The sequence below is a fragment of the Tamandua tetradactyla genome, chromosome 21 (genome assembly GCF_023851605.1).
Source record: "Tamandua tetradactyla isolate mTamTet1 chromosome 21, mTamTet1.pri, whole genome shotgun sequence".
In the NCBI taxonomy this organism is placed as follows: domain Eukaryota; kingdom Metazoa; phylum Chordata; class Mammalia; order Pilosa; family Myrmecophagidae; genus Tamandua; species Tamandua tetradactyla.
Window position 1 is genome coordinate 17060604 of NC_135347.1, and position 22787 is coordinate 17083390.

Sequence of the window (22787 nt, forward strand, 5' to 3'; positions counted from 1 at the left end):
TAATTTAAATTAGCAAAGTATAAGTCTAGAATCCCAAGAAACTGTCTCCTTCATATTTTTAGATTTAATATAACATAAGAATAATCAGTTAACATGTTATCTTTGAGTTAATAAATGCAAAGTGTTCTTTGCATCACACTGTATATCTTATATAACAAAATGAAAAAAATAATAGCAACAATCTGAAGCAAAAAAGTTAGTGTTTAATATATAATGAACAAAAATTACCTCTCTTTCTCAAGTTCTTCTAAATATCCAGTACTTTCTCTGCTTCCATTTACAAACCCTCTTCTTGGAAATGAACCCATAGGAACAGGACTGCACTCTCCTGAACGACTTGATATAGATCCTTCCCGGCTTCCGTAAGAACGGAGGGACATTTTTGACCGTAGTTTTACTCCAGGGAAATTACTGCTATCTAAGTTAAGTTCTAAGTAAAACAAAGACATAAAATTACATAAAATTGCTTTAAGCAGTCTAAAATATTCCTAATACTATTATATTGCTTTAAAAGTAAAATCTTAGATTCCTATTTTAGCTCTCAATTTTTACTACACATAATAGATAACATATTTTTTATATATATTATATAAAACCTGAAGACCTGAGTACCAAATTATGGCAGATATTGACAGTAAATTTACGGCAGAGAATAGAAGAAATCCTTATCACAAATGCTGACACTCAGAGAAATCTACTTATGCATGTAAATGTAGGAGGGAGCTCTAAGTGAGAGAGTCCTCAAAAAATCATAAACTGGCCAAGCCTCAGTGAGATTGGTTCTCTGACCACTTGCAAAAGGACAGCGTATCAAACACTAGAACACAGATTCTATAAAAGGGTGCCCCTTCTTGGTTCAGAAGTCTACAACTCTGAATTTCTAACAGAGGAAGCCACAAATGTACATGAATAAATACATAATTATTTAGAATCAGAGAGGCTAAACTTTCACTCCAAAGTCAGCTTGGGCCAGGGGGAAGATAAGTATGTTAAAGGAAAAGTAGACAAAATATACTTAGCATCTCTTTCTATAATAATAGTTTGGAACTACAAGACAATTTTTATGCTAGCTTCAATTATTAACCCTTTCCCTCTTCTGACACTGGGATTTGCAAGCTTATAAAGAGCTTCTATAAATAAGAAGAAAAAATATTTCCATCCAGGATGGATTAGAGAAGGATACTATTTATTCAAATGAGAAACAAATATGCTCATTCTGTGGCATATAGTATTAAGGTCTATTTTTTGATTGGCAGAATAGCAATGAGCTTTAAAAAGAGCTGAAATATCAAGGACAGGATCTAGAATAGTTTATTCAAAGCAGTTAAATGTTTAGCTGAAGAAATGAAAACCAACTTTACATATTTGTATTTTAACAATTATATCCTATCAGGTAAAGCTGATACAGCAAGAAAACTGAATACCAACCAACATCCAAATAATGAGAGACTGTCCTTGGATCTACACACCTAACCTGGACAATCTGAGCTTAAAAAATTACACTAAGTCATTTTTTAAAAACCTACCTTTAAGACGCTCTAATAAATCAATCTGTCCAGAAGAAGCCATAGCTTCATCTTCAATACTTCCTTGTAGCTGTTTAAGTACTTCCTATAAAAAAGAACACTATATATTAAACATGATAAAGTTTTATAAATGATTTCTTCAAAATCATTTTACAAATGATTTCTTCAAGACATGATTCTAGTTTCTTGACATTTAGATATGTTGGGAGGGAGCTCTTTAAGATCTCTCTGAAAACATTGTCTAAGCTGAAAGGCATTCTATATATTAACTATTATTAATTATGAGTAATAAATCATACTAACAATAGTGATATTTTGTGATAATGATTACTGCAGGGAGTTTCAGTGCTATATTCTATACAGAATATACACTACACTATCTCTAACTTTTAAAATAATACAACAGGTGGATTATTTCCATTTTTTCAGATAAATCAACACAGACTTTCCCAGGCCACAAGAGCTAGTTATGTGTAAAAAGAAGAATCCAGGTCTCTTCAACTTATATCAACATGACCATGAAAAACACAAAATAAATGAATATATCTGCTATTTTATTTAACAAATTAATAATATTCAAATTTTCTACACCAAATTTAAGTATTTCACTAATGTACTGATTTATATTCAGCAGACATTCAAATGACTATATGCTCATTCCCTCTTGACTTTTGTGCCATTATCTCCTTTTCCACCTAAGTCCTTTTGATAAAAACTTTTCCTAAAGAAAATGTTAGAAACTAACTTCAGTTTTCTGTTTTTCTGCCCTTACATTTGTGAGCTTTGGCTTTTACTACATGTTTCTTAATAATAATTTATATTCATCCCTCATCCTGAGGTATTCTATATTGTAGCTCCTGGCATAATTCTTTCTTTGGCAAATTATGTTTCTAAATGCAAGACGTGTACTTGAACATTTTTGACCACATAAGTATGTACAGTGTTCCCACTCTAAGTGATCCATAAATGGTTTAAAAGGAAATTTGACAGAAAGTGAATGAATGCAGCAAAGACAACTTCACTGGTTAACTCTGCAAGTCAAGGAATATTATGAGCATTAAAAAAAGAATCCCTACCTCAATAACAAGAAATAGCCTATGATCTTAGAGTCTGGCTTCAAACAGAAGACCATATTGGAACCTGAAAGGTTCAGATAAGTAGATGTGAGAATATGAAGATGACTGGCATTTGTATTTAGAATATTATGTCTAGAATATATAACAACTGTGGACAGAAAACAAATTTTTATAGGGATGCCTCCCTTGATCAATGTGGAATACCCTCAAAATGTCTATTATGAACTTCAGGGCACCCACTCCTCCATAAAGTTTGAGAACCATCACTGTAGGCTACCTGTGATTTTTCAGGATCGAATTCTTCCATTCACTGCTACATCTTGTAGTCCTTCAATAATCCTTCAATTTTATCCCGACTTCTTTTACTCCTGACTTCCACAATTCAACTACCAGTTATTGAACAAGTAACTTCTTTAATCTTAACCTCATTTACAAACTTCAGTCATACTTCCTCAATTGGCCAATAAATGCTTTACATCTGGGTGATATGCACTTCATATCTAAATGTCCAGAATTAAATTGTCATTTTTATGACTGTTCTTTGTTTTGTATTCTCTTTTAAAATGATACTAGCTTTCTCTTTCTCCTCCAGCCCACCCCCTCTTTCACACCCTCAATTATCAAAGCCTATCGATTCTACTTCTATTATCTCTCATACAGTCACTTCTTTTCATATTATTACTGTAATTATCCTGGTTCCAACTCTTATAAACCCCACCTAAACTATTAATAATATCCTAAATGTTCTACTTTGTACAGAGCTGTCAGAGTAATACTTTAAAACCATTGCATAGTAGTGGCTCTCAAATTTTATCATGCATAAAAATCACTCAAAGAGTTGATTAAAACATAGACTACTGATTTAGTAAGCCTGGAGTACAGGCAGAGAATCTGCATTTTGAACAAATTCCTGGATGATGCTGATGCTGAAAACAGAATCATCATGATGGTATTCTATGGTGATTAGGATTACAAGCTATTATTTTGTTCCCTAATTTTAAACAATTTGTATTACAAAAAATTCAATTACTCTTTGAAAAGGCATAAAAATGCTTTAAAACAATAAAAAATGCTTGGCACACATACCTAATTTAAAAACAAATAGCTAATTAATGATCTTTTAAAGAAACAAACAAAAATTAAAATAGGACCCAGAAAAAAGAATAAAAAGGCCATGGAAACCTGGATGACCAACAGTAATGTATGATTAAATGAAACCAAACAATTAGCCACACAATGGAATACTATGCAGCTATAAAAATATTACAAAATATTTAATGATATGAAATAGTGACAATATATTGTTTAAAAAGTATGCTATAAAATGTGATCTTATTAAATGCATACTTGCATAAAATGTGCAAACAGAGAGAAATATACATAATTAAACTGTTATCAAAGATTACCCCTGGGAGATGTCATTATTACATTACTTTAACGATTGTTACATTATTATAACAAATGTTCGATTCCCAGTGCCTGCCCATGCAAAAAAAAATGTTTAAGACTTTCAAAGTAGCTACCTTGAAACTACTAATTTACTCCAATGATGGGTTTCCATAAATTATTTTTGTAAATTCTTTGACTTATGGACCCCACCAGAAAAATTAGACACATTCATGTAGTCATATCCAGTTACTTTGCCTTAAAATAACATCATCCAGTATGTGGTAGCTTAGAGCTATGCACCCCAGAAAAACATGTTCTTAATCTTAATCCGAACCTGTGGATGTGAATCCATTGCAAATAGGGCCTTTTGATGGGGTTACTTCAGTTGATGTGTGGCCCAAATCAATCAGGATAGGTCTTAATCCTATTACTGGAGCTTTTAATAAGTAGAATGAAATTCAGACATACAGAAGGAAAGCCACGGAGAAGAAGTCAGAAGTCAACAGAACCCAGAGAAGACATAAGAGGCCGCCAGGTGCACTGCCATGTGACAGACAAGTCAAAGACCAAGGACTGCTGGCAGTAGCCCCATAATGCCACAGTCTACTAGGAGAAAGCATCATCTAGATGACCACCTTGACTTTGGACTTCTCCTAGCCTCAAAACCATGAGCCCATATATTACTATTATTTAAGCAAATGTATTACACGATATTTGTGTTAGCAGCCAGGGAACTAAAACACGGTATGACCCATATTACTCACTACTTTGCTATGAATTTATGGTGACTCCATAATGCAAATTAACCTCAAATTTTTTTTTCACTGAGGTAAAATACTAAAGTGTAAAATTCAATGAATTTTTGCATCCATGTAATCATGATCCAGGTGAAGATATAGAATATTTCCAGCACTACTGATGGTTCCTTCATGTCTCTTACTAATCAGTGGACACTCCCCAGAGGTAACCACTATTTTTTAGCTTCAAATTATTTGGTATGTTCTTAAACCTTATGTAAATGGAACCATACCATACACAGTAACTTGTGTTTCACGTTTTGTGGTTCAACATAGTATCTGTGAGATTCATCCATGCTGTCTCATGCATCTGTTCATTAATTTTCAATGCTGTACAGTAGTCCACTATATGACTATATCCAATTTATTTACCCTTTCTCTTTTTGTTGGGGATTGGGTTGTTTCTAGTTTGGGGGTTATTATGAAAGGTGCTGCTGTGAAAATTTTTGTACGTATCTTCTAGTGGACTATGCATTGACTTCTCTTCAGTACATATCTGAGAGTTGAACTGTAGAGTCATAGAAATTAATTCTAAAAGAAAATGATGAACGGTTTTCCAAAGTAGTTGTACCATTTTATATTCCTACTATATTTCAGTGCGCCACAGTTTTGCCACCATTTGGTCATTCAAATTTAGTCATTTCAGGAGTGAAATGATATTTGTATTTTTTTGATGATGAATGATGCAGAGCACCTTTTCATGTGCTTATGGGCCATTTATCTTCCCTTGTAAATTGTCTTTTCAAGTCTTTTACTCATATTTTAAAAATTAGATTGTCGTGCTGTTACTGTTTGTAGGAATTTTGGACATTCAAAATCAAGTTCTTCATCAGATACATGCACTGCAAATATTTTCTCCTACTCTACTGCTTGCCTTTTCATTTTCTTAATGAAGTCACTTGATAAACATCGATTTTAATGTTGATGAAGTCTACTTTATAATTTTTTCTTTTATGTTTAGTCCTTTATGTATCTGAAGAAATTATGCCTACCCAAAGTCATAAAATATGCTCCTATGTTTTTTTCCAGAAGCAAAATGAGGTCTTTTGATGAGAAAAAGTTATTAGTTTCAATGAAGTGCAATTTATCAAGAAGTTTTCCCTTTTATGGTTAGTGTTTATAGTATTCTGTTTAAGAAACCTTTGTCTAGCCCCAAAGACATGACGCTCTTCCCAATGATTTCTTCCCTAAATTCTACTGTTTGTCTTTCACATTTAGGTCTATAATCTATCTCAAATTAATTTGTGTATATTCAAGGTAGGACTCTGTGTTTTTTTCATACAGATAATTTATTGAAAGGACTACTCTTTGCTCATTTGCAGGGATGCCTCATCATAAAACAGGTGACTGTATATGTGGGTATATTTCTGGACTCTATCAGTCTGTGATTCTAATTGCCACACCTTCTAAGTAATCTTACATCAAGTAGGATATATTAATTTTCAGCCAGAATCTGTTTAGTTATTGCTTTTGACTCATTCTCTTGCACTCCTCTTTATTTAAAAGAACTCTATTCATTTTAATTGCTGTAAGATATACATAACATAAAAATCATTCTAACCATTTTAAATAGACAATTCTTTGACAGTAAATTTACTGACACACCCCATAACTTTCATCACTATCTATTTCTAGACAATTTTCATTATTCCAAACCAAAAGTTATACTAACTTCACAATATCTCCCCATCCCTCCTTGCCTACCATCCCTGGTAAACACTATTCTGTATTCTGTCTCTATGAATTTATTTACTCTAAGTATTTCATATAAAAGAAATCATACAATATTTGTCCTTTTGTGTCTGGCTTATTTCACTCAACATGATGTCTTCAAGCTTCAACCATATTGTCATAGGTATCAGAACTTCATTCCTTTTTCATGGCTGAATAATATTCCATTGTACATATAGACCACATTTTGTTTTTCCTTTCATTAGTTGATGGACACTTGGGTTGTGTCCATCTTTTGGCAACTGTGAATACTAGCATATCAGTGTACAAATGTCTCCTCAAGTTTCTGTTTTCAATTCTTTGGGGTATTTACCTAGAAGTAGAATTGCCCAGTAAAAAAGTATTCTATATTTAACTTTCTGAGGAACTGACAAACTGTATTTATAGTGGCTGCACCATTTTAAATTCCCACCAATAATTAAGTATTCCTAATTGTCCACATCCTCTCCAATATTTGCTAGTTTCTTTTTTTTAAAAAAAATATAGTAGCCATTCTAGTTGGTGTTAAATTGTATCTCATTTGTGGTTTTGATTTGCATTTCCCTAAAGACTAATGATGTTGACCATCTTTTCATAAATTTATTGGTTATTTGTATATCTTTTTTGGAGAAATGTCTATTAAAATCCTTGGCCTACATTTTTTTTTTTTACATGGTATGCATCAGGAATCAAACCCGGCTCACCGGCATGGCAGGCGAGAATTATGCCAGTGAGCCACCTTGCACCACCCCCTTGGCCTACTTTTAAATGGAGTCATTTGTGTTTTTGTTGCTGAGTTGTAGGAGGTCCTTATATATTCTAGACATTAAGCCCTTATCAGATACATAGTTTCCAAACATATTCTCCCTGTTCTATAGGTTATCTTTTCATTTTCTTGATAATGTTCTTTGATGCACAAAAGTCTTTAATTAGATAAGTTGTAGGTTTACAGAAAAATGCAGAAAATACAAAGTTCCCATATACTCTCTATTATTAACACTATGCCTTAGAGTGGTGTCTCTGTTACAATTGTTGAAAGAACTTTATCATAATTTACAATTAACTGTAGTCCATATTTTACATAAGGGTTCACTGTCTTGTATAATGCTATGGTATTTTAAAAATAATTTTTATTCTAGTAAGATACATACAACCTAATATTTCCCCTTTAAATATTAAATATATAATTTAGTGCTATTAATTACATTCACAATGTTGTGTTACCCATTACCACTATACATTACTACAACTTTTCCATCACTCCAACAGAAATAGTGTTCCAATTAAGCATTAATTCCCTATTCCCTTTCACCACCCTGGCTGTGGTAACCTGGATTCTAGTTTATGACAAAATATGCGCTTAACTATTTCATATCATCACATACAATATTTGTTCTTTTGTGTCTGTCTTATTTCACTCAGTATTGATGTCTTAACAATACTAAGTATTCTACTTCATAAGCATGGATGTCTTTCATTTATTTAGGTCTTCTTAATTTCTTTTAGTAATACTCTGTAGTTTGCGTACAGTTTACAAGTCTCTCATCTCTTTGGTTAAATTTATGTCTAGTTATTTTAATTTTTTAGATGTTATTATAAATGTAACCTTTTTTTATATCTGTTCAGACTGTTCATTACTTGTATATAGAAACCCAATCGATTTCTGTGTGTTTATCCTGTGTTCTGAAACTCTGATGAATTCATTTTTGATTCGAGTAATGTACTAGTTTGAAACAGTTATGTACCCCAGAAAACTCATATACTTTTAATCCTAACCCAATTTTGTGGGGGCAGTCCTACTGTTGGAGTGAGACTTTTTGATTAGGTTGTTTCCATGGAGATGTGACCCACCCAACTGTGGGTGGGACCTTTTGATTAGATGGAGATGTGACCCTGCCCATTCAAGGTAGGTCTTAATCCTTTTACTGTAGCCATGTATGAAGAAAATAAAAGGCAGAAAATATAAAGGGAGCCTAGAGTTGACACTGCAGAGAAATGAATCCAAGACACAGATGTTTGGAAATGCTAAACTAAGAGATGAAACCCAGAGTCTGCCCCAGAGAAGCTAAGTGAGGACCCACAGATGCTTAGAGAGAAAGCCACTGGAACCAGGAGCTGAGAGAGTCATTTGGAACCAGAAGCCAGGAGAGGGACCAGAAGACATCACCATGTGTCTTCCCCTGTAACAGAAGAACCCAGATGCAATCAGCCTTTCTTGATTGATGCAAACTTGAAACCTAATAAATCCCTGTTCTAGTTTGTAAGCTGCTGGAATGAGATATACCAGAAATGGAATGGCTTTTAAAAAGGGGAATCTATTAAACTGCAAATTTACAGTTCTAAGGCTGTGAAATTGTCCAAATTAAAGCAAGTCTATAAAAGTATTGCAATTAAGGCACCATCAAGAGATTATCTTCACTCAAAAAAGGCCGATAAAGTTCAGGGTTTCTCTCTCAACTGGGAAGGCACACAGTGAACATGGTGAAATCTGCTAGCTTTCTTTCCAGGCTTCTTATTTCATGAAGCTCCCCCAGAGGCTTTTTCCTTTTCAATCTCCAAAGCTCTGTGGCTGCATGGGCTCTCATGGTTCTCAAACTCTAAAGCTTTTTCCAAAATGTATTCTTTTTTAAAGGATTCCTATAAACTAATCAAGACCCACCTGGAACGGGTGGAGTCACATCTCTGCAGAGATAATCTAATCAAGTTTCTAACCTACAGTGCTGATAGGGATTAAAAGAAATGGCTACCTCCACAAGATGAATCAGGATTAAAATATGGCTTTTCTAGGGAACATAATCCTTTCAAACTGGCACAATCCCCTTTGTAAAAGCCAATCCATTTCTGGTATATTGTATTCCAGCAGCTTTAGCAAACCAAAACAAGTAGCTTTCTTGTGGATTCTTAGGAACTTTCTACATACAGGATCATGTCATCTGCAAATAGGGATTAATTTGACTGCTTCCTTTCAAATTTGGATGCCTTTTCTTTTTCTTGCCTGTTTGCTTTGGCTAGAACTTCCAGTTCAATGCTGAATAAGGAATGACAGCACACATCCTTATATTGTTCTTGATGCTGTGGGAAAGTTTTCAGTTTTTCACCATTAATTATGGTATGTGCTGGTGGTCTTTCATAAATTCCTTTAACATGTTGAGAAAGTGCCCTTTTATTCCTAATTTTTCCAAGTGTTTTTATCATGAAAGGATGTTAGATTTTGTCAAATGCCTTTCTTTGCATCAACGAAGATACTCATGTTTGTTTTTTTCCTCCTTAATTCCATTAATGGGGCATATTATATTAATTGATTTTCTTATGTTGAACTATCCTTTCATTCCTGAAATAAATCCCATTTGGTCCTAGCGTATAATTATTTTAGTGTACTGGTGGATTTGGTTTCCCAGTATTTTCTTTAGGATCTTTGCATATATATTCATAAGGGATATTGGTCTTTAGTTTTCTTTTTTTGTGCTGTCTTTCAAGATAATGCTGGCCTCAAACAATGAGTTAGGAAGTAATCCCTCCTCTTCTATTTTTTTGGAAGAGTTTGAGAAGGATTGGTGTTAAATCATCTTTAAATGTGTGGCAGAAGTCATCAGTAAAGTCAACTGGTCCTGGATTTTTCTTCTTGGGTAGTTTTCAATTACTGATACAACTCCTCACTCGCTATAGGTCTCTATTGAGATTTTCTATTTCTTCTTGCATCAGGTTAAGTAATCTGAATGTTTCAAAAATTTTTCCATTTCATCCAGGTTTTCAATCTGTTGGCATATATCTGTTCATAGTATCTATTGGGAATAGAATCATGCCTCCCACAAAAGGCATGTTTAGATCTCAATTCCTGGTCCTGTGGGTATGAACCCATTAGTACATAGAACCTTTGAACATGTTATTAGAATGAGGGTTTGTCTCAATCTAATAAGACTGAAGTCCTTATAATAAAGGAAATTGTATACGTAAAGAGAAGCCATGGAGAACAACCTGAGCTGGAAGTTAATTGAATCTGGAAGAGAGAGAAGATACTGCCATGTTCATTGCCATGTGACAGAAAAGCCAAGGAACACAAAAAGTTGCCAGAAGACCCTTTTTTATCCAGGGAGGAAACAGGCCTTTTAGCCTCTGAAACCATGAACCAATACATTTCTGTTAACCAACCCATTGTGTAGTGTTTGTTTTACCATACAGGAAACTAAAATAGTACCCTCTTGTAATTCTTTTTTATCTCTGTAAGGGCAATAGAAATGTTCCACTTTTAATTCCTGATTACAGTTATTTGTGTTCTATTTTTTTTCTTGGCCAGTCTGGCGAAAGATTTGTCAATTTTATTGATCTTTTCAACAGAAAATTTTTAAAACTTTTGGTTTTGTTGATTATCACTATAATTTTTCTATTCCCTATTTCATTCAACTCTGTTGTAATCTTTACTATGTCCTTCCTTCTATGAACTTTGGGGACTAGTTTGCTCTTCTTGTTCTAATTTCTTTAGGTGTGAATTTAGGTTATCAATTTATGATCCATTTTTTATTTTAACGTAGGCACACAGAGCTCTAAATTTCTCCGTAAGCCCTGCCTTCACTGCATCCCATAAGTTTTGGCATGTTATGTTTTCATTTTCATTTGTATCAAGATATTTCCTAATTTCCCTTGTGATTTCTTCTCTGACCTAAGGCTATTTAATAGTACATTGGTCAGTTTCTACTTTTTTGTACATTTTCCCGTTTTCCTTCTGTTATTGATTTCTAGCTTTAGTCTCACTGGTCTGAGAAAATACTTTGTGCGATTTCAATATTTTAAAACTTATTAAGATTTATTTGTGGCTAACATATAAAATCCTGTCCTGGAAGATGTTCCATGTATACTTGAGAAGAATGTATATTCTGCTATTGTTGGCTGGAGTGTTTTATATATATATATATTAGATGTAATTGGTTAATAGTATTATTCAAGTTCTCTATTTCCTTACTTCTGTTGATATTTTAAAAATTATGGAAAGTAATGCATGAAGTCTCCAACTATTATTGTAGACCTCTTTCTCCCTTCAATTTTGTCAATTTTTATTTCATTATTTTGGGGTTCTGTTGTGAGGTGTATATGTTTATGATCATTATGATCATAATGCTGGATTGAACATTTTATCAATATGTGATTTCCTTTTTTGTGCTTGTTATCTTTTATGACTTAAATATCTATTTTCTTTGACAATAATAGAGCCACTCCTTTCCCTCTTCTTTTGAGACTTGAACTATACAAAAATACACAGGCATACAGTATTTGCCTGTGTCCCACCTAACACTCACATGCTGTTATTTCCATTTTATTCTCACTGTGCTTCAGTTTGGATATTTTCTGTTGACCTTTAATCAAGTTCACTAATTCTGTCTTCTACTGTATTCAACCTGCTGTCAAGCCTATCCAATGAGTTAATATCAGATATATATATATCTGTTCTAGAATGTCTATTTGATTCTATTTTTGATTACAGATTCTAATATTCGGTTGAAATTTTCCACCTTTTCATATATTTTGTCTATCCTCTTTTTCTTTAAGATACTTATAATAATTAGGTTAAAATCCTTGACTACCAACGTCAACATCTGGAACATCTGTAGGTCTGCTTCTGTTGGCTATTTCTTCTCTTGATTATTAGTAATTTTTCTGTTTCTTGCATTTCCTGTAACTTTTGACTGTGTGCCAATTATTATACATATAAGAACAAGAGAAACTTAAGATGATGGAGAAAGCTTGCTCTTTCTACTGTTGGGGCCCAATCTTCTCTATCCAATCAGGAAGTGAAAGTGGGTTGGAGCCTGGATGTAGCTTAAGTTAAATTTGCTTGTGGTTTGTCCCAGTTCTTGAGTGTGTCCTCCCCAGGCTATAGATTGAAAATATATGTCTCCATCTCATTAGCTCTTACCTTCCTACTCTATACAGCTTCCAAGTCCAGCATTGCCCTTGAAAGGGAAAGTAGGCATGTGTGCGAAACAGGGCTCTTCTCTCCAGTAGATCTTTGTCTCCCAAGCATTGCAAGACTGTGGGATATTTTACTTGGCCCTTCCAGCTTGTCTTTGCTCTCCCTCTAGCAAATTTCACACCCAAGACATGGTGATTGGATGGGAATTTATTCTACCTTTTTAGTCCATCACTAGCCTCCTTCACCACAATTAAGACTCAATATTCAACAGGGAAAACTGGCAAAGCATTTGGAAATAGCCCCTCTATATACAAATACTTCACATCTGAAGTATGTCTGTCAAGACTTCCAATGGTTTCATGCTGAATATCATTCTGTACCCATAATCAACAAATATCCCTGTGTAAAAAAATCACCAGTGATCTTAGCTCACCTAGAAAGAGCCCTTCCCTCAAAGAGCCCTTCCCTCTTGCAAATTTTAGTTAACACAGTCCTCTATGATCGCATGGTTTTTAACTACCTTTAACAATAAGATTCTTTTTAGTTATCCAATGTTTTCTCATTCCTGGAGTGGGACTAATCATCTTGGGCTACCTACTATATTCAATGTAGATGTAGAAGTCATCTATCTCAAAAAAAGTTTTTAAAGAAAGTATGACAATTCCAAAGTACTTCCAAACAAAATGTTTCAAAATATGTTTTGAGAAATGGCAGCCTTTTCAACTAATGTATGATTAAAATATATATATTTTTATTGATAAAACAGCATACAAACATTCTTAATATGCAAACATTCCATACATGGTGTACAATCAATGGCCCACAATATCATCCCATAGTTGTGCATTCACCACCATGATCATTTTTTTGAACATTTGCATCACTCCAGAAAAAGAAATAAAAAAGAAAATAGAAAAAATTCATACATTACCATACCCCTTACCCTTTCCTCTGACTATTAGTAATTCCATCCACCCAATTTATTTTAATCGTTGTTCCATCTATTATTTGTTTATATTTTGTCAATAATTTTTACTCATCTGTCCATTCCCTAGATAAAAGGAGCATCCGACGCTAGGTTTTCACAATCACACACTCACATTGTAAAAGCTGTAATATATGATTTTGAAGGAGACAATATTCATTTGTATTTCTAAGTTCTAAAAGCATGGTTTTAAATAATTAGTTTCTTAGGTTATATTATCACATTATTTTAAGAAACATTTAAGACTTTAGAAACATTAGAAATTTATTAGAGTTGAAAATGTGCTGCCATATATATCAATGAAATGAAAATATTTATCAATAAGCAATTGTATCATTTTAGAGGGGTTACCACTTGATCTGCTTCTGTTTTACTATATTTACAGTTATATATAAAATGGTAAATAATTTCTTCCTGATTTTCAGATTAAAAGTCCCTTTTCAGATATTATTAAATTATTTTCATAACCAGATACAAGTACACCTGAAAATTAATTCTTCAAAATAAACTATGAAATGTGTTAATCTTAATTTTTATTTCTCAGATCTCCTTTTCTTAGTCCCTGAAAAGAAAAGCTACTTTACATGCGTATGGCTCTATAGTTTACAGAGTAATTTATAAATATTTCATGTTGTCAAAATACAACAATGATATGATATAAATGTCCCATTAATAATTTAATTTTTCCCATTTCACGCCATTTCTCCGTTTAAATGCTTTTACATCTCTATATCACCATATTAAACTGTTAGTGTTGTCAACATTTTAAAGTCAATTAAGTTTAGTTCTAGCCAAGGAGTAAAAATATAGTACACAATTGTCTTAAAGTTTACTTACAGCTTTTACATTTATATAGTTGCATGTCATCTAAATCCCACGCAATCTCCTTTATTTTTTTTGTTATGTTTTTATTACAGGAAATTTTTAAAACATATACATAAGAATAGAGAATATTACAACAAATCCCCACGTATTCTCACACCCAACTTCAATAATTATCAATTTATGCTCAATCTTGTTTCATCTACCTCCATACCCACTTCCATTAAACTTCTCCAGATTATTTTTGAAACAAATATCAGATATCAAATAATTTCTTCTGAAAATATTTTAGTATGCATATCTAAACTGGATTCTTTTTAACATACTGTAATGCCATCATTATACATAAAAGTTAACATTTCCTTAATAACCTCGAATATATACTGTTTACATATCCCTAACTGTTGTACACATATTTCCATGACTGTCACACATACAAAGAGTAGTTAAAATTTTTTTTATTACATCAATCCCATGCAATCAACAGTAAAACAGTATTCTCTTTTGCCACTAGATGGTACTATCGCCCACATTTCAGTCATCAGATAATTTTTTTTTTTTAATCAGATAATTTTTTAAAAGTAATCTGGTTGGAGGAGAGACACCTTGCCTTTTTTGGCAAGTCAATAGGAGACACGATTTAAGATTACATAATATACTACAAAGTCTAATAAGTGATTTGGGGGAATTAACAATTACTTTGACTTAACTTGCGGAAGTGATAATGACTCCAAAAGTGTCTTTCTACAAATCAAGATTCTAAGACAAAATATCAGGATATGGTGCCATTAAATTCTCTTAGGAAAGAGATGACTAAATAATCTCATGACAAGGCTGTAAAGCATATGGCACAACCTTAAAAAATAGTTGGAAGGATTTGCAAGGATATGTGCAGAAGCACATGCTAAATAATAATCAATTCACAGTTGAATTTGGACAAATCTAAAGTGTCCACATTCACAATATATACTACACAGATAACCTGATAATCCATTGTAGAAATTCAAGAGTCTGACTTGCATTGTTACTCTGAGAAATAACCCACTTCTGCATGGATATGGATCTATCTCCCAAGTAGTTAAACTTGTAAAAAGTTAAAGAGATCTCAGATCTCTGTACTACAAAATAGATATTTACCATCCAGATAAGTCTATCAGGATGAGTGATCTGCAAGATGTATCACCAATGTAGATGAAAGGGTAGTTCTATTGGGAATTTTTAAATTCTGAACCTTTAAAATTAAAAAACAAACAAAAAACAAAAAACAAAAAAAACATACCACGTACAACAGTTTTTGAAAAATTGTGTAGATTTGTGTTAAAATGTCAAAATATTCTTTTTTAACCTATGGATAATTAGTTCGGCTGTTAAAAAGTCAACCACAATTTGTGGTAAGGAAAAAAAAAGTTTTGGTTATAGTCTTATTTTCTAAATAGGATTTGAGGTGTATATATATCTTGGAGATCTGTCTTTGCTGGGGACAACTTTACCACAAAAACAGGCAGAGCAGAAAAGATTTACAGATAGATAAGAGAGATAGCATAGTACATATGAACAAAAAGTTGAACCATTATGATAATGAATATAAAGGGTAAGAGAGGAGAAAAAACATTACTTAAGCCATACAGAGAGGCCTGAAGGACCGTGACATGCAAATACACCAAATAAAAAGAACTAGAAGAGAATAGGAAGAAAGTAAGGAATAAGAGCAGTAAGCAAACAGGAAAAACAGGGTTAGGAACTCGGATGTTAAAATAGGCCAGGGGCATGAGATTTTGTACGTTTGTCCAGAGTGATGCCTCGATAAATCCAGAAGGATCTGAACAGTCAATAAAAAAGTATTTGCAAAGTCCTCTTGCGGGAATGGTGAGAAAGGGGGAACTTTCAGCTTCCTCAAGTAGAGAATTCTTGATATTTTCACAAGCAGTAGGGACAACCAAAGCAATAGGCTGAGCTCCCAATCTTGGGGTTTGTTCATATAAAACTTAACCCCATAAAGGATAGGCTGAGCCTATTTAAAATTAGGCCTAAGAGTCACCCCCAAAAGAATCTCTTTTGTTGCTCAGATGTGGCCTCTCTCTCTCTCTCAGCCAATACGACAAGCAAACTCACTGCCCTCCCCTTCTCTATGGGACATGACTCCCAGGGGTGTAAACCTTCCTGGCAACATGGACAGAAATCCTAGAATGAGCTGGGACTCAGCACCAAGGGACTCAGAAAACCTTCTCGACCAAAAAGGGGAAGAGAGAAATGAGACAAAATAAAGTGTCAATGGTTGAGAGCTTCCAACAGAGTCGAGAGGTTATCCTGGAGGTTATTCTTACGTAGTATATAGATATCAACTTTTTTAGTTAAGGTGTAACAGAGAGGCTGGAGGGAACTGCCTGAAAATGTAGAGCTGTGTTCCAGTGGCCATGTTTCTTGAAGATGACTGTATAATGATATGGCTTTCGCAATGTGACTGTGTGATTGTGAAAACCTTGTGTCTGATGCTCCTTTTATATACCTTGTCAACAGACAAGTAGAACATATGGGGACAACAAATGTTAAAATAAATTTAGTTTGAAATGCTAGTGATCAATGAAAGGGAGGGGTAAGAGGTATGGTATGTATATATATGTATTTTTTTTTCTGTTTTCATTTTGTTTCTTTTTCTGTTGTCTTTTTATTTCTTTTTCTGAATTGATGCAAATGTTCTAAGAAATGATCATGATGATGAATATGCAACTATGTGATATATTGTGAATTACTGATTATATATGTAGAACAGAATGATCAAAATAGGAATGTTTGCGTTTAATTGGTGTTTTTTGTGTTTAAAAAAATAAAAATAAATAAATAACAGGGGGAACAAATATTAAAATAAATTTAGTAGACTGAAATGCTAGTGATCAATGAAAGGAAGGGGCAAGGGGTATGGTATGTATGAACTTTTTATTTTTTTCTGAACTGATACAAATGTTCTAAGAAATGATCATGATGATTAATATACAACTGTGTGATGATATTGTGAATTACTGATCATATATGTAGAATGATCATATGTTAAGAATGTTTGAGTTTGTGGTTATATATTTTTTTACAATTAAAAAATTAATTAAAAAACCTATATATATATATATATATATATATATTGTGTCAGTGGCGGAGAGATTTAAGAGTCAAAAAACACACACACACACACACACACATATATATATATATATATATATTGTGTCAGTGGCGGAGGAGAGATTTCAGAGTCAAGAGGTTATCCTGGAGGTTATAGTTATACATTATATAGGTATCCCTTTTCAATTTAAGGGATACTTGACAGGCTAAAGGGAAGTACCTGAAACTGTAGAGCTTTGTTCCAGCAGCCTTGTTTAATGAAGATGATTGTATAATGATATAGCTTTTACAATGTGACTGTGTGGATTGTGAAAACCTTGTGTCTGATGCTCCTTTTATCTAGGGCATGGACACATGAGTAAAACTATGGATTAAAAATAAACAAATAATAGAGGGGACAAAGGTTAAAATATATTGGGTAGATGGAAATAGGTTTCCAATCTAAATAATTGGGTAGATGGTCAATGAGAGGAAAGGGTAAGGGTATCATATCTATGAGTTTTTTCTTTTTTTTTTCTTTTTCTGGAGTGACACAAATGTTCTAAAAAGTAATCATAGTGATGAATATATTGTAAGCCATTGATTGTACACTATGTATGGCATGTTAGAATGTTAAGAATGTTTTGTGTTTGTATGTTGTCTTTTATCAATAAAAATACTAAAAAAAAAAAAAAAATGGCCCGGGGGCAGAAACAACACAAAGAAGGAAGAATTTTAGAAAGGGAATGAGGTAACATTTTGGTTAACGATCTCAAATTCTGTACAACTCAGTGAGAAGAGAATCTGCTGAAGTTACTGGGAATCAAAATAGCCAAAGTTTTAATCTTGATTATTTTGAAACCAGAACATATTTCAGCATTGTAAAATGAGTATTTTAAAACTTTTCTTAGAGGTTATCATAGCTTCTCAATGTTACCTGGCAAACCACCTTTAGGGCTTGAAGGTACTATGGAAATCATCTAGGCTAGTGCAATGCCAATATGTTCCTAAAAGACAACTTAAGTCAAGAAGGATTAAATCAAATGTCACATGGCTCAGTTTGTAGCAAAGCTAGATTAAGGATCAGATACTGACTTTGAATTTAGGGCTCTTCCCTCTAAGCCACTCTGATTCTCTCTATCAATTACCGATTGTAGCACTTAAATAGTGACAAGATCTGAGGGAACTGGGGGTTGAGATATACTCAGAATCCCTGAGGCTAGTTTCTATTAACCAGCCTTATTAAAAAACACAGTTTCATTGTAATGATGCTGAAGTTGGTTTCTTTTGTTTAATAACTAAGAGACCTAACTAACTGAAAATAAGTACTAACTAGTCACTAGAGGTTTAAAATTTTCTTTATATGATTCACTGAATGAATCCATTATATCTGATTTAAAAATATAAATACTAACTTTTACAAGAAAGAGTTTATATATTACTGCTTAACTTAAAATATACTTTTAAGTAAAGTATCTTGTCCCCAAGTTTACAAGAGGGAATACTGAATAAAAATGGATAAGCTACAATGAAAAGTCAGTCTTGATACCTTCATATTAGATGCCTCAGTTTCCAGTTTTGTAAGATGATTGGAATTATCTTCTAGCTCTTGTCGAAGATTTGAGTTCTCCATCTTCAGTGCCTCAACTTGCTTTAACAACTGATCATATGAAGCTGCAGCCATCCTTGGCTACCCTTGGACCTATAAGGTTAAAAAGGATTTTGAAATTCACTACTCAAAAATAAAATTAAATAGTGGCTGCTTGTTTACAAAGAATGGGATAAAAGAAACAAAACTCTTGAGACATATCAAGAAGAATTCTGTGTGAATATGCTAGTTTCAGTCTCAAAATAATATTGTTCAAGTAGCAGCATCTTTCTAAGAGAATGAAAAACTGAGATCTTAGTTGAAAACAAACAGGACTAGAATAGAAGAGAAATTTAATAGTGTTTGACTATATTTCACAGGTGGATGAGATTTATATCAGGTTAGAATTTTCTCAAGTTTTATAGATATTTTATCCAGTTTTACATGCAAAACTTAGAAAATGTAATTACTGATAAAAATGTATTTACATTGGTAATAGTAATTTGTTTCTGGCTTTTGTCCGGTAGTTTAGATTTAACCCAGATTTTTTCTTCACAAAACGTACAAGAATTCAGCTGTAATACTCTCAGGGAAAAAAAAAAGCCACAGAATTTTTGAGTCAGAAAGGATTAATGAGATTAGGTAGTCCATCATCACTTTTTATTTGATAAAAGGCATGTCTCAAATGTCATCCATGGGGAAACAATTTCTGAAGTTCCAAGAAGACTTCATTTAACCAAAATGAACATGAAAGAGAGTACTAGATTGTGACTTCAAAGCTTATTCATAGGAAGATAAGAACTAAAATATAAAGTTCTATTATATTTCTTTAAAAAGACAAGTAAGATAGGCCATGCTATGGCATGTGTGTATGGTCTCGGGACCCAATGTGCTCAGAATGAAACCAAAGGACAATATGAATGAACTTAGGTATAGAGATTGTCAGAAAGAAGTGAAGTAGACCAGCGGTGACTGTGAAAAAAAAAGTGGAGAAAGGGAAGATGCAGAAGGCAGCCAGGTAATAAGAGGTCCTTGGCATAAGGAATTATAGAATGCTTGGAATTGTATTCAAATTAACTGAATAAAACACAGAAGACCCAGATTCTCTTTTTAGTTTAATCCCAATCTCACTTTGGAATAGTTAAAAATTAACTGAATAAAACACAGAAGACCCAGATTCTCTTTTTAGTTTAATCCCAATCTCACTTTGGAATAGTTAAAAATTAACTGAATAAAACACAGAAGATCCAGATTCTCTTTTTAGTTTAATCCCAATCTCACTTTGGAATAGTTAAAAATTCCACCTTTCTCGATTTTTTAATCACTAAAATATATTACGAAGTTTGTACTTAAGCAATATTTTAATATCTTGATATTAAAAAAATTTTTCTTTAATGAAATCCACTTATATAAGGAATAAGACAGAAAGGATAAACTATTGGTTAGTCATGGTAACTGGAAGATCCCCTAACAATTGAAATCAAGGACCTAAGAACCAGCCAGTTCTCCAATGGTCAAAGTCAATGATAAGATTAGTGCAATCCAATGAGAACTAAAGAGGAAAGAGAACCCTGGGAGATGGTGATCATCTACAAAAGCCTTTACTGAAGGATGAATAGAATGAGCACTCAACTAGTACTTGGAGACTTGGGTCTTAAATTTCAGGTTTGGTCATGGTTTAAACCTTTGCCCCTTCATTTAATTCCTTTCATCATCTATAAAATGGACATTTACTACTTGTTTTAATATAACTCACAGGATACTGCTGGGATTCAATAACAAAAGTTTGTCTGAAAAATAAAAATGCTATTTATGCTATATTATGAAAATATACATGTAATGTAACCTCCTTAGTAAGTCTTAAAGTTGATGCTATAAATCCCCCTGCCCCTACAGTTCCCCCTAAATTAATTAATAACTTTGACAAACCCTTAAAAATACTACATAAGGTTTGTTTAGTTTTGTTTTCTGCAGCTAGGCATTTGAAAGAAACAAATGAGTAAAAATAGCTAGGAAAACCTGAAAAAAAGAAGAGCATGAAGGAGTTCACAACCACATAATGAAAATATTGTACAAAGCTTTTATAAATAAGAGTGCATAAATAGGTTAATTTTTTGTTTTGGTATTTGTATTATGTATAGGTTATGGTGTTAACCTGAGGGGAACCTGAGTAAAGGGTATATGGAACTCTCTATACTATATTTCCATTTTTCAGTAAGTCCAAAGTTATTTAAATTAAAAGTTTTTATTTTAAGCTACTAATTAGCATATGAATAGGTCAGCCATTGGAACAGAAAAAACATTCAGAAGTAAACACATGTAAACACTATATGATAAAGGTAGCATTTCAAATTCCTGTAAAAAGATGGATTTTTAAATAAGTGGTGTTTGGTAACACCCCAACCAAGTCAAGGGGAAAAAGAAAAAATTGCACCTGTTCCTTAGAGCGGACATTAGGATAAATTGCAAAAGGAACAGAGATTTAAACATTAAAAAATACAAAGACACGGAATAAATCATACACATACTAGAAGAAAACATGGCTGAAATTGCTCTTTAATCTCTGAAAGGGGAAAACTTTTATAATTATGACTTAAAATTCAGAAATAAGGAGAAAGATAGAAATTTTTTATCTAGCAAAATAAAACCATCTAAAACAACAAACTTACACATAGCAAATGCCACCAGAGGCAAAGTTAAAAGACAAACAGAATAAACTACCTGCAACATATCATTGACAAAAAGCGAATAAGGTAAGAATCAAGCATTTAATTTGCTTTTGCTAAATGAACTGTACCACTGTTAACCAAATAGTAGTAGAGGGAAAGTTTCTTCCTATGGAAATTTCTGTTCGGAATTATTCTAGCTAGTAAAGAAGATCAGTAATAGAATTGGGAAATCACCACAGTGCAACCCCTGAAATTGATCATCAATGGCTCCTAACAGACAATATGTGTCTCCTGATGGCAGGATACAACACCTGAATTTGACCAAACCTCTAAATCAGTATTGTCCAATGGAAATATACACCATACATATGCTTTAAAAATTTTAGTAATGACATAAAAATAAAGAGCCAGGTGAAATTCATTTTAATAACATACTTTATTTAACCCAATATATCTAAAATATTATTTTAACATGTAATCAAATTATTAAAATTATGATACATTTTGCATTTTTCCTACTAGAAAAAATCTGATGTCTATTTTGTGTTTATATTACTTCTAAATTCAGACTACCATATTTCAAGTACTCAATAGCAACATGTTCCCAAGGATGGTATAGCTACAGATCACACCACCAATTTATAGGAAATATAGAAGACACCAGAGCATGTTAAAATATACCACAAATCTCAAGCTGTGGGAAACTCCAAGGGGCAAACAACTTGCTTCAACCCCCACCCCCAAAATTGCAAGAGAAAGAAAAAAAGATAAAGGAACTTAAGAAAATATTAAACATAATTCCAATGTGTGAACCTTTTCTGGAATCTGGATTCAAACAAACTTTTTTTTTTTTTTACCAGTTTTAGTCACAATCATCCTCAGTGTACAATTAATGGCTCTTGGTTTAATCACATAGTTATGCATTCACTACACAGTCAGTACAAGAATATTCTCATTTCTTCCAAAGGAAAAAAAAAACCCATACCCTTTATATCCCCCTCTTATTGACTCTTAACTTTGGTATAGTACCAATATGAGAATACTATACAGTTACTGTTAACTACAGATCTTAGTTTACATTAAGTGTATTTTTGCCATAATAATACTCTATTATTACAAAATGAAGAATGTTTGTTCTAGTTTATGTTAGAACTCTCATATTTACATAACAAAACATCATCATTGTCCACTCTAGTTTTCACTAAGGTATACAGTCTCACTTTTCATTCT

General features: G+C 32.9%; 1 protein-coding gene across 23 annotated transcripts in view; it reads right to left on the minus strand.

Moving 5' to 3' along the window:
* APC (APC regulator of Wnt signaling pathway) overlaps positions 1 to 22787 on the minus strand; it is a 220943-nt gene that overhangs the window by 108713 nt on the left and 89443 nt on the right. For 14 of the 23 annotated variants that reach the window (XM_077138949.1, XM_077138955.1, XM_077138956.1 and 11 more), the window contains 3 exons: positions 18850 to 19002; positions 1527 to 1611; positions 229 to 430 (listed from right to left, as the gene is read on the minus strand). In XM_077138949.1, coding sequence (XP_076995064.1) covers positions 229 to 430; positions 1527 to 1611; positions 18850 to 18984 — 422 coding nt within the window. In that variant the 5' untranslated portion in view covers positions 18985 to 19002. Of the gene's footprint in view, positions 1 to 228; positions 431 to 1526; positions 1612 to 2602; positions 3047 to 18849; positions 19003 to 22787 lie in introns of those variants that run through there. The other 9 variants (XM_077138965.1, XM_077138963.1, XM_077138959.1 and 6 more) reach the window with 2 other exon arrangements.